This window comes from Colius striatus, chromosome Z (genome assembly GCF_028858725.1).
Source record: "Colius striatus isolate bColStr4 chromosome Z, bColStr4.1.hap1, whole genome shotgun sequence".
Lineage (NCBI taxonomy): Eukaryota > Metazoa > Chordata > Aves > Coliiformes > Coliidae > Colius > Colius striatus.
This window is the reverse complement of record NC_084790.1, coordinates 14,058,017-14,071,959: the sequence shown is the minus strand read 5'-3', so window position 1 is coordinate 14,071,959 and position 13,943 is coordinate 14,058,017. Positions and strand designations below refer to the sequence as shown.

The window sequence follows — 13,943 nt, the reverse complement described above, 5'->3', positions numbered from 1 at the left end:
GTTTTAAATTAATTGTACTGCTACTTAAATAATTAGTATTGTAAGAGCACCCAAGTTGCCATAATCAGGCCAAACAGGAATTCTCATCATGACCAAATCTCTTCATTTATTCTTTCACATTTCTAAATTACAAGAAGTGAAATAAACAAACAAAAAAAAATCTTTGTCCTCCTCTTTAAAAAAAGAACTCCAAATTCCATATTCTGTTTCTGAAAATATAATTAATATTCCTTATTTTACAAAACATATTCTTTATTTTTACCACTGATGTGAGTGTATCCATTCCCAGTAAAATGGGGTTTTGTACTCAGTAGTGAACCATGACATATGTGTGCATTGAATTTATCCAGGTTAGTTTACAATTCATATACCTTCACTTATTTAGTTTCCTCTGTGTCCTTTTGTGGGCATCTCCATCAGCAATAGCAACCACCTGTGTGTAAGGCACTCTTCATCAACACGTTTTCATTCAAACCAGATCTAAGCTAAAGTTGCTCTCAAAATAACACTTCTATGCTGGCACAGCCTGCTGAGCACAAACATGCAACTTATGCTCTGCAAAGCATGGACAGGCTATCATTGATACTTAACAAAAAGAAGTATTTTCCTATTCAACTCTATTTTGCTGTTAATTATATAACCCTTCTTGCCCTTTGCCCTCAAACGTAAGTGTAAGTTTACATTTTGCTCCAAGTATTTCAGAGATGAAATATGAGTTACATGCTACACATCTTGTAGTTATGCTAGATTCTCAGCACCAAGACAGAGTTTCTTTCTACATTGGCCCTTCCCAATGTCAAAACCTATCTCCATGGGCAAGTTCTCCGTGCTTCAAAGAGCCCTGAAAAATTAATTTCAGTATTTCTGGTTTTCAAAGAGTAGCCTGACATACTCTAGAAACCTAGAAATAGTAACAATGAGGTTTGACCTAATTTATAGAGCTAAAGTATTTTGCAAAATTACATCTGTCTTTCCATATCTAAAATTCAAAAAATTACACAAATACTAGCACTTCAAACAAAAATAATGTTTTATTGCTGGTCAAGAAATAGAGGGTTTAAACCCCTGTATGAAAGAATATTGCAATATATACCTTGCACATTCTGCACAGAAAAATAAAGAAGGAAACATCTTAAAAAACTCACCAAAATAACAATAAAAACAACAATAAAAAACCCCAAACCCTTTGTCCCTAGCTAATGTTTTTCTGTGACACTAAAAGCAGGATCTGCCACTTCCCTGGCTAACTCTCCAGAAATTTGATTAAGTAAATAACACTCATTTTGATGATAGACGATTTTCAGGAATTGTACTGCTATTACATCCCTCACTTGGTGGGAAATACCATTATCTCATGTTTGAGAAGATTTAGCAAGTAGGATAGAAGGCTAAGTTCTGCACATATTATTTAATGGAATTTTTGAATGAAACACGAGTTTAAAAGGGCTATTACCTATATGCATTTTAAACCAGGTTAATAGCTTTTACTTTTTTTTTATTAAACACAAATACTACAGAAAACAGAATATTTCAAACCAGACAAGCTAAAACTAAAACAGAAAAAAAGTATCACCTTTTTTTAAACAATAAACAAACTGCACTCTTAGAATTGAGACATCATACACACAGATCACTAAGTTTGAGAAAGTACTTCATTAAATTTAGTAAACCTTCTAGTCACCTCCATTATGATATATGAATAACGTTGACAATGACAAGCTGGAGTTTGTTATTCCTGCTGTTATATTTAATAAATATATTATTTCAAAGCTACATGAATTATCATCATCCAAACATTTTGTCTTTAAATCCAAGTACTTGTGGCTCATGTAAAAATCAAGGGTCAGACTGCAACACAAACTGAATTAACCTCAGCAGAAGGAAGCATCATCTATAAATGATAGTGCTTCCCCTACTCTTTACTATCTATACATACATACAATTTTAGTGTACAGTCAGTACCCTTAACTTCTGAGGTGTGTCTCACAAACAGAAAAACTCAGTTTTCAGGGTAAGATTATAAAGTTCAGAACAGATCTCCTAGGTAAGCGACTTGTGCATAATTCCACTTCTTTCTCCTGTAGTACTCCACCAAAAGTAGTGGGTCTGATATACACATGGAAGGGGAAGTGGAGGAGACATGGGCTCAGACCTTATTTAGCTACTCAAGCTGAGCAATTTTAATTTGTTCTAACAGTTACGAGCAGTAAAACCATTACCACAACTGCAGGATGGAGTTATCAAAGCCAGACAGTATCAGACACCTTAATCTTTTCAAAGTTCCTGGTATTTAAACAAACAAAAAAGAGAGGAACAAACAAATGCAAACTACTTACAGACTTTCTAGATGCTAATCTCTCACTCACATAGTCTAAAACCTCAAAATTATTTTTAAAATGGGAATATTCTAAAATATAATGTGTTACTGCCAGGGACAAAAATGCACAGATCCCAGTGCTACCAAGAATTAAGTATATGCAGTTTTATGCACTGGAGTATTCCCAGTGGGTGTCAGACTGCTATACTGGGACGGATGAGTTTACAAACAACAGAAATTCCAAAAATGGAGTAACATTTTTTTTACTAACATTAATGAGATAAACTGGGGAAAGTAGGGGTGGACGGTGAGAAATTCCCTTTAAAATCTATTTTCAAAGCTTTTCAAGGCCTACCAAAGCTGCTAGCTTTACTCACAAGCTTCATTCGCTCACAGTAATGTTTTAACAATCCATGATGCTTTCCAAGCTTCTCCGTACCTGCTGTGCTCAGGGCCCAAAGCTTCGTACTTTTCACTTCTTCATCAGCAATTATTTCATTTGCTCCACAGGAATTTAAGATGGATGTGAACATGTAGCACATACATCTAATTTTGCAGTCATGCTCCAGTTCATTTTTATATATTTGTACCTTTTAGTTTATTTAAAAAAAAAAAGTACAAGCAATGATGCAAAAGTGGGGAAAGCACAAGGGACAGCAGTGAGAAGAGGTAAGGAAAGGAGGAGGGTTCTACCATTGTTATGAAGTGCAGCTGTTTAAAGATGTGGGATAAAAAATTATAATGCCCTGGAAAATCAGGGAACTACGTGAGTGTTATGGGAAAACAATAGTGGAAATGGTTCAATGGGGGTTAAAAAGAAACAAAACATTATGAAATCAATATAAATACGTGCCATAGTCTTGCAAAGACCAGTCTCAGAGATGCCTGTATCTTCTAGGTTTAGTAACGTAATTAGCAGCTGGAATTAGGAATCCTCATTCCTTATGCATACAACGACCCCTTGGTCGACAATTCATAGGAGCAACACAGCCACTTCAAAATGGCTTTAAAGGGACACTAGAGAATTTCTCCTGCCTCGTCTTCCTTACTGCTGGATGCTTGTTCAAATGAGCAATCTGGGAGGGAGGATGTTCTGCAAGCATGAAGGGGCTGAGGCATCACGTAGCCAGCAGATCCCTCGCCAATCTGATAGTTTCCAGGAGACTAACACAAGTGAGCCAGATTAAAGTGAGAGTAAGGACTGATTAAAACCACAAATGGGCTGATTTAACCCCAGCTGTTGTGGAATAAAAGGAGAACTAAAGGTGTCATCTGTACCTGTTTGAGAGACTTTGACTAATGACTTTTACAAAAGAGCTGATAGTCTATACTTCCCCTTGGAAAACAGCTCCATTATCATTTTGGTTGCTGCTTTTCTTGGAGATATATAGCAAGGTTTTAACTCTTTTAATCAAATGCTCCATTTATTGAGTCAATAATGAGAGTTTCATTTTCTTAAAACGTATCATACCATGACTCTATTGTAAATACTGTAAATAAAAGTACAAATGTAAGTAGCATATTACAGAGCTATTTTACAGACTTACATAGAGCTTACAAATCCATTTTCTTTTTATAAACAGTTCACTATTTATGTACTGAATTCACTAACTTTGCTTATTTTCACCACCTAAGTGCTATTTAATCTAATTTTTTAGTAGCAAATAGTAATGCTAGGCAGGAGGAGAAAAATTTCTCTCTGCTCATGTAACAATGCTCTCCTAAAGCATTAGGTCAGCTCTACTAAGGCTAAAAATAATACTTTAGAATAGTATGGCTTGAGATAAAATGAGAGTGAACAACTGCCACTAGATGGCATAACAGCCTTACATTACTTTCGTAGGTAGGGTTTGGTCCGTTTGTTTTTCTTCCCTTTACATAAGAGGAATATGTAGCATTTATATTTCAAACATGTCGACACATTTTTGTCATGCCATTCCATGCATCTCTGATGACTACAAATTGGTGAATAAAGCAAATTGCTCCGACAATTCCTTTAGAATATATATACTTACTATGGAAATAAAGTTCAGTTGTAAGCTCAAATGGAAGAAATTTTAACAACTTTGCTGAAATAAAGTAATACATTTAAAAGAAAGAGCACTTTAGTTAGATGTGACAAGGTATAACCAGTAATTAAACAAGTGAACTGCCAACTAACTGTCAAACAACTTACTTCCTCTAAATCTCAGCTGGCATTTGATGAGTTAACTATTCAGTAGTGGCTCTCAGGTGAATGTAAACCCAAGGTTGTTACCTGCCTGAGTGCCTTCACAGAACAGACAGACTCCTTATAGAGATGCAGACACAGCAAACTTTCGATCAACCATGTAATAAAAGAGGTGAAGAGAAATAGTTTAATTAAATATGCATTCAAATTTTTACCATAGTTGAAATGCTAGTTGTCACTAACTTGGAGACAGTGATGAATTCCACTGGATTAAAACCTAGACCTTTTGAGCAATCTGATGTAGCTAAAGATGTCCCTGCTCACTGCAGGGGGTTTGGACTTTAAAGGTCCCTTCCAATCCAAACCATTCTGTGATTCTATCTTTGCATTTAGGTGTGTTAAACCAGGAAAAATAACTAAAGAGCAAATAAAATCCTCTGAAATCAACACTTTTCATTCTGTTTAAAAATTCAAAATACTTTTATTAACACAATCTCCTAAACTTAAAGCCGATACCCACAAAGATACAAATACACTGTACTTCACTGTTTTTAGACTATTTAAAGATCAGTGGAGAGATTAATGGAAATGGGTAACACTTCACTACCTGAAGAGCAGCAGTTGGCACTGGCATGAGCCATGTAACACCAGTGTATTCAGGCTTCAAAATTTCCATGATGATATTTTCCAAATGTTCATATTGTGATTTTCTAAGTGCATACTGTACCATGACATGCAACTATGAAATGTGATTTCCCATCTCATTATCTTCCAGAAGAAAGTAGAAAAGCTAGTACTGAACACTTTGAAGATCTTGCTCTGCTTCTAGGAGGGCTTTCACATAAAAAATCCTGGTGAAAATGCTGTCTGTCCTCAGGCCAGAAACTGGAAGTAAGATGTGAAAACCTGAGAGACTTGAATTCTATCACCTCATCCTCTTTTGGTCACAAGTGGATGAATTTAACTCATTGTAAATGAGTTTACTAGAAGCTTGTGTAAAGTTTTGGCTGATGACATTATATGCATCCTCTAGACAAAAAAGTAAATAACTATTATAATATTCAGTTCTCCAGTTGCTCTACTATTTCCAGATAGGACTCTAAAAAGAAGAGGAAAGACTAGGTCACGCTGATCTCTGTGGATGGTCCTATGAAGAAACTAAGACTAGCGTAACTCTGATGCTAAAATATGGCACAGAAAATGTCCTAGATGACTTTTAGTTTATTAACATAGTAGCTAAAAGTCTTCTCACACCTTGGCATTTTGTATATTATGTGGTTGAGAGAGGAAAATTGGCAAACTGATAACGTATCAAGGCTCAGACTGGAGTTAGGTGAGCATTTCAGAAATGTATATAGCCGTCTTACCCTTACGTGATCTAATACAGTTTTGTAACTTCTGTGGCCCAAGTAAATAATCATCTTAAAAAGATTGTCACGACATTCTATTCCAATAGATTGAGAGAAACATAAGGAAAGAGAAATTACTTTTTTCCTGGGAAAAATGTGGATAATGTAGGGATGAACCACATGTGGTTTTTCAGCATAGAGGTTTCTCCTCTGATCCCCAGCTATTACACTTCTCTAAGGCTCTGTATTTAAGAAAAGAACCTAGCAGAAGCACAGACCCACCAGACATCACACTCGCTGAATTTCACTTGACCTGTCATTTCTACTTGAGAGAAATCAACTCTAAAAATTATTTGAGTTCTGCTAGTTAGAGTTTCAGAGTCCAGTGTGACAAAATTATTGTCTCCTCCTATAGTTCCACACTTTCAGTTTTACTGCTAATGAAATAAGAGTGGATTCAGTTACTCTATAATCCCCATTTATTTCGAGAGTATCAACCTATTTTATGTACTGAAAGAAGACGAGGACAAAAAATAATGTACCCATGAAATTTAACGTTACTTTAAAATACACACACATCAGTAGATGAAATTGAGACACATCCTAACTCCACATAAACCGGTTTCCTTGACTTTTCAAATTTCATTTTTGACCCTGTAAACAATCTTTTTTTTTAAAGTCACTTCACTGATGATGATAGCTATGCACAACTCTATCACCTTTCTTTCACTGTATCATTGTGAGGTATTGCATTTTGGACTGTCAGCACTGTAGTGATCATCATCCATCACCTGAATTGAAGTATAAAAATATAAGCACAGAATGATACAAGACAAATTCAGCTGTTGACTTCAGAACTCCATCTCTGCGGACCAGGCATGAAAGGCCGGAGTGCTAATTAACACCAGAGACAGTGGCCTACATATATGGGAAAAATTAATTTTAAGAACAGAGTTTTAACAGGTACTGCCTGAGAAACCATACTTCTCCCATATTTTTATCTCCCTCCCTCCCGTATTTTTATCTCCCTCCAAGTATTTAATAAGAACTGGAAGAAAATTATTTTATTTTATACATGTAAAAAAACCTTTTTATCTAAAAACTGCAAAACACAGAAATAATGCTAGTGGTCAGTAGAGCCAATCCAGGTAATGTTTCTTGGTTCCCAGCACAGTCTTCACCTAGGTTGCTACCTTTCTCTGACCTGTCTGATAAGAAGGAATTGCAGAAGCAAGAACATCCATTTCACTTATGTCCCAGACTGTGGTTAGTGCTGCAATGCCAAAACCAAGAGCCAGTATTGATGAGAAATGAAATTTCTTTAAATTGTCTTGCAATTCTGAGTTAGCCAAGCAGAGCTGGAAGGTAGCGGCTGTCTAAAGCTTTTGCTTAGGCCAACCCCAATATTTCACGAAAACAACAGAAGCCACCCTTATCATTCCCGGATGACCTTTTCTAGATTAATTTTAGGTTGCAAGAAGTTGAAATGTTATAATGGTTTGTAAGGCAAAGTCGTAGTGAACTAAATATAGACACAGGCATCATTTTCCCACTGTTTCTACAATCTTCTGACTCTTTAAAATTGCTCACTGTCATAGTCTAGGAAAAATTGAAGGTCTAAAATCATGCACTTTTCACTCAGTGAAAAGAGGACCATCAGATCATAAAGGAGATGAACTTTGACAGTATTCAGATCAAGACAGATGAATATTTTTTCTGTAATTTGGTTTATTCTCATGATCAGTTGGGGTCTGAAGAATTGCAGAGGAGTAAACAGAAACTGACTGTCCAGTTTAAGGTGTACTAGAAAGAAAGCAAGCACCTATGAAGCAGGAAGTTTTGATCACAAGTTTCTCTTTCGTGCTTGTCATTTCACCTGCATTCCATGGCAGTAGATGATGCTTCTCAATTTTTAAGTTTCACATACGTGGTTACGGGTGCCAGTGTATTTTCTCATCCTCAGATAAATTGACACGGGTAAGATTCAGCTCACTCTGAAGGTTTTACAGCCAGGTACTAACTGCTTCTTGACAACACTCACTCGAACACCACAACACATTGTCATGGACTGTCTGTACATATTTGCTTTATAAATGCACCTTACAGTTTCCAAGTGTTATGGAACTGACTATATTTTGGCTAAGCTCTCCTTGCTGGGATTGCTCCCAACCATATCAATGTATCTGCTACCAAACTTGCAGTCGGATTTGCCAATATTTGCAGTATTTCTTTACATATGTTCTTAAGCAGATGATTACAGCAAAAACTAATAATCGCTTGAAAAATGTTTGTTCTGTTGACAAGGCCATGTGACTGAAGAAAGTAGATCTCTATCAACTAAAATCTGAAGTGACAAATCCTGACTACTGCACCTTACAGAGAGATGTGATGGCACAGATCCAGGAGTTCCAAGGAGAGGTAAAGGGTGATGTCTGGAGGTGTCCAGACCAGACTGCACATGAGCTCCTGGAACCTGCCTTAGAGAAGACTCATTGGCCACACTGTTGAGCTGATCATAGCTCGTAAGTGTGTTGCATGGATTTTCCTCAGCTTAATTTCAATCTCAGGCCTTGCAAAAAGAGCCCTGCTAGCAGGGTTTCAAGTAAGTTTGAAGTCAGATACTGACAAGATGTTCAACCATACTTAACTTTCTATCATCCTATCTTTCTTGTATCTTTAAAGATCCAGAGTGTCTAGAAGTTTTTTCACGCTTCTAAAAGCAAAACTCCCACACCCTCCTCCTGTAAACCTTTAAAATAAGTTACTCTTTCTGCTAAACTTCACGTACTTGTCCTGTCTGTGCCCCTCCCCCCTCTTAATTGCCCTTGGAGACAATTAAAGAAAAAAAATTTAATTTCTCTGACATTACAACGGGAGTGGGTGGCTAAAATAGAAAAATGAAATATTTATACAATATAAAAATTATATTAAATTGTGTTTTTAAAAATCTACCTAGCCAACTGTTCAAACCATAAAAGCAGAAATAAAATAATTAATCAGTTCTGCCAATTCCTGAGGATTTTTTTTACTAGCAACAGTAAAATGTTTTCTACTTCACTTGCAAATATCTTTTTATTCATGTATTAAAAATCATGTCTCGGTTTTTGAGTTGACGAAGGAAATAACACGCTCATGCCAGGTTCAGCATTTCTTTATGTAGGTATCAATGCAGCAGATAGCAGTTTTTTCCATCTGTGACTGTGGGAAAAGCAAGACCACACAAGTAACGTTGCCACTTACATACAGTGTAAATGAAGACTGCTGACACCCTGCCATTTCTGTACAACCACCATTTGGATAAAAAAATAAATAAAACATGTTTTCTTTTTTTTCCAGATGGAGTATGCTTCTTCCGTCTATGTTTGTCAGGGAAGAATGAAAAAAACAGCGGTCCGTACCTGGATTTCAGCATGTTTTTTTTTTACAGAACTTCCTATCACAATGTTCTCCCCACATCACAATCCCAGGAATATGCGATGTTTCTTTTGCACCGTGAGATCAAATATGTGAGGTGGAAATCTCTGTTCTTCCTAAAGAGCTGTACCAATGCTGCTACTTTTTCCTGCTGCTGCACAGTAATTGTAGTTTACCAGTGTGGAGAATAACAACTGATTTTTGGTGAAGGGGAGATGGAAGCTCCCTCAAAGGAGCAGTCCACTCTCAGATTACAACTGTTAGGTTGGCCTTGCACTAAGAGCTACCATTTTTTCCATCACAGTAGTCTGTACTGTTAATGTCCAAAGTGCTGTTTGGGTATTTAGTTTCATTTCCAATAAAACTTAGCAGGAGCAACACAAGGTATACATCCTTGGTTTGTTTTTTCTAATTGTTAAGGTTGTGATCGTCAATGTGCATGGAGATGCTCGATGAGATATTCTTAATTGCCTTGGTTTGTTCCCTACTGAAACCTGAACACTCTAAAAATCTGGCCTGTGGCTTTACCGTAGAGCTAGACATAAACAACAATGTTCTTACTTAAAGTTTCAATGCAATGTATCTATAATATAATCAGAAGTCACTTCAAATTATATTCAAGCACTTCCACTCTTCACTTATCAACAGGCACCATTTCTTACCCTTGAAATTTTGAAATGAGTCGTACTGAACTATTTCATCAATTAAATACTTGTTATCCAGAGAGATCCCTTCCTTTCCACCTAATTCATTTTTGTTAAAAAATAAACTCTCAAGTATTGCACCATATAGTGAGACATAGTTTAGAACAGGATCTTTTCTACAGACTTGTAAACAGTATTATGGAGGATTTTCTATCCTAAAATTCCTGTAATCACAATTTTTCTGAATACCTGAAAAAAACCCGGTGGTACAGGACCTACTGGCATGCCATCTCCTGGGGGAATGTTTCCTAGCACTGGACTGGGAGCTGCTGCAGCACTCTGAAAAGAACAAAGGGAGAATAAACCTTTGTCATTGCATGGTAGGCATTAAACCCAAAAAAATCCCCAAAACAAAAAAAAACCCCACTCAAAACCTGACCAAAATGCAGAAAGTAATCCTCTGGATATGCCATATTGTCATTGTTTCATTTGAAGGTAAATTAAATTAATATATCGTTTAGTCTTCATTTATACTGGTATAATGAATTATTAAAATAACAAATGTATGTTGAAGGGAATAATGCTGGAGTTTGTATGGATTACAATTATGTGTTAATTAGATAAATCTTGGCTAGATTTTAAAAAATATTGCATCTGAGTGTATCTATACATACACAAATGTGAATGGAACTTGCATACTTTTTCTTGTATTGTATGTACAAACATCCTCACACATGCACAAGTATACATACAGCATAAAGAAAGTAATTTATGCCATTTTATCAACAATTTCCAACCACTTTAAAGATAATTTCAGCAGACTGTAATATTCTTTCAGAATTACATCAAGCTTCAAAACAAGATTCTGTTACAAACAGTACAAGAAGGAATGCTCACAATGCTGCTGGTAATGCTTACAATTTTACCAACCACAAAAATAGCCACTATGACAAATTAGAAGAACTCAGGTTATGTTTTTGGAAGGGTAAAGAAAAAGGGAGTTTCTAAGAAGTGAATCAGAGGATGAAATTAGTTACCTTTGCAAATCTTTCTGTTGGACTAAGTAAGTAAAGAATATTGCTTATGGCAATTTGCAAGCAGGAGATTGTAACAAAAAGGGAAGCCAAACTGTTACTGTTGTCATGTACTGGAACCTCAATTACTTTTAATTTCTATCAGTCTTCTTTCCTGCAATATGTTTCTGTAGGGCATAAAGCTGAATCACCTGTAAAGGCTTACAATATTCTGTGAAAGTATTAATGCACACACAATACATTGAGAGCCACTTACAGCTTACTAATGACCTGACAATATCTGCCCCACAGAATATGAATGGCTTACATTTATTAACTTACCACTCTATTGTATGCTCACACTTGACATCCAAAAGATGCAGATCTGGAAATTGTATTTCCAGGTGTTTGGCACACTATATAGGAAATTAAAGAATAATGCTGGAAAGATGTGAAAACTGGCACAAGGAAGGGCTGACCTTTTAAAACTAAGCAGAAAGGAAATACTCAGTTAATTACCACAGATCTTTCAATGGCCTAAGCTGTGATTTAGAATATTTTTTTTTAACAAGAAGTAGCATATTTAGTATCTAACCTGTATGTTCTTTTCAAAAAGAAGCCTAGAACATATCATTAAAATACAAAGACTGCAGAAACTGCTGGCTTTAGAACAGAGTGCAAGACTAGAAAGCCCTGCAACAAAAGGTCTCACCTATGCAAGGACTGGGTCTGCAAGGATCAGTGTTAAAATACTATGTAATTGCAATTGACAGAAGAAGACAGTCAGGAGAGCTGGATTTTTGAATCATAAATACCTTCCTGTGAGAGGCTACCACAAACCAACCAAACCAGCCTACAAAGCTGTGGAAAAAAAAGACGGGTCTCCACTAGCCACTGTCATTCTTTGGGTGCTGACTCAAGGTCTCTACTTCTCTCTCATTTATTGCAGTCTCTTAGCCTTACAGACAGAGAGGGAATAAGCAAGTGGTGTTGAAACACAGAAATAACTTATGAAGAACAAAATAAATTTTGCTACCCTTCATTTCTTTAGCACAATTTCTGTCAATGTCCATTAATTACGTTCAAGTTACCTAAATTTCCAAAGGCAAACAGAAAGTGTTATGCCTTTTATTTAAAGGAGAAAAAAAAAAAAGAAAAGAGAGAGACCTGTTTGAGCATCAGGTATCCATGTCAAATAAAATAATGAATGTCCAAAACAGCTTGTATTGTAGTCTCTGACTAAGAAGGAGTAGTCCATTAAAGGCCACTAATAACAATGAATCTTATTACAACATCATCTCTCCTTACATACTAATTCCTGGTTGTCTCTATGATACCTTAGCTGTGTCCATCTTCATTGGCCAAGTAGATTGGAAATCTTCTACAGCCTCCTCAGAAAGTCTTCTGCTTGAGGACTGATGTCCCATTCTGTGGACCCATTCTGGTTGGATAAAAGATCTGAGCCATGCTAATGGATGGGTTTCAGAGGAATTATTTGTGATGTTGAAAGAGTAAGAAAAGCAGCATCTTGTGGAGTTGACTACACAAGTGATCCTGACTGATTTACTGAGTTTCAGTACTTATGGTTTCTGGAGAAAAAGGTCTGAACTAGGAAAGAACTAGCTCTTCACTTCAGGCTAGTTAATCAGAATTAAATTTTCCTGTTGTTGGACATTTTTTGATTGTAGACCATGAAGTTTCAGTGAGGTATTCAATGTGTTGATTTTAATTGGCCTAATTATTTCAGACTTAACTACAACTTGCAGTTCATAGACACTTAAGCAAAACTATCTGTCCTCTGTGTTTCTGAGTGGGAAGAAGGACAGAAGGATGTAGGTCAGATTTGCTGACATTTTAAGTACTGCTCTACAGTTGTAAGGATATTGTAGTTTTAGGCATTATGCAATGGTCCAGTCTTAGGTGTTGCAGAAATTCCAATTTCTGTCTTTCATTTTGTAATTTAATGGGTTGGGTTTTTTTCTATTTTCATGCTTGTTTGGCATTTTCTTCCCCGATGAAGGCAATGGATGAAGTTCCAAACCCAGAAATAAAGCATTTTCAGTATTTTAGGTATATGCCATTTTCGAGCTTGCGCTACCCAATGAACACTTTAAGAACTTATACCAGGTAGGTCAATAAAAAAACCTGCAACAACTGCACTGAAATATTCTTATTTATTCTATCCTGACTAATTGTTCAGTTCTTATTCCACAGTCCCATGACAAGCCATGCCTTCTTTCAGCATGCATTACAAGTTGTTCATCATTTATACTTCCATTAGTTTGACATTTTAAATACTTGCAATTTGCTTTCCCCGCTTTTCATAAAAAGACAAAATAGGAAAATTTAAATGGTCTAACCATTTTGTGCAGTATCTTACCTCCTTAAAAATGGAAAACTGAATTCGTTTTTGTAACTAAAATACAGAACTTCTGGTAGTTGTTTACAATTATTAATTAAAATGGTGTATTTGAATGAAACTTACTATGGTCAGTCTTTGCTCTACCCACACTACTCTTAACTATGTAAAAATAGACAATTATATTACCTCTCCCCCCTCCCCCCAAACTAGCCATGGTTTAGACTGTTTCTTACAGTGAAGAAATTGTGAATAATTAGAATAAAAATTAGGTTAGTTATTTCATTCATACAGTATCTGAAATGTAAAAATCCAGAAAGAAGTCTAACACATAGGTCATTTTTTGCGGCTATCACCAGAAGTGGTTTACGATGGAAGTTCACGGATGATTTCCATTTGTAATCTAAGAATTTTGCAATGAAAGGACTTGGCTTTATAAAAATCCTCATCTGCTCATTCACTAATCTAGGTATTTAATTTCAGGTATTTTCCTTAAGAGTAAAATATCCTTTTTTTTATCCAAAGTAAGCAGCTTATCACATTACTGACTTTTTTCACAAAAAGGAGATTTCTAGGTTTTTAGAAGTCTGCTTGATGATGAAATATGAAATCTACCTGACGGTGGATGACAGAATTTGGACCTCACATATATGCTAAATCTAAAGCCACTCTTGCCA

The 13,943-nt window shown here is 36.0% G+C and overlaps 1 protein-coding gene across 5 annotated transcripts in view; it reads right to left on the bottom strand.

The window, feature by feature from the left end:
• Positions 1-13,943, bottom strand: part of SSBP2 (single stranded DNA binding protein 2) — a 189,325-nt gene that overhangs the window by 50,486 nt on the left and 124,896 nt on the right. For 3 of the 5 annotated variants that reach the window (XM_062018381.1, XM_062018382.1, XM_062018385.1), the window contains one exon: positions 10,144-10,233. The exons of the other annotated variants lie outside the window; for them this stretch is intronic. In XM_062018381.1, the coding sequence (XP_061874365.1) occupies positions 10,144-10,233 (90 nt within the window). The remainder of the gene's footprint in view (positions 1-10,143; positions 10,234-13,943) is intronic. 5 annotated transcript variants of the gene reach the window in all.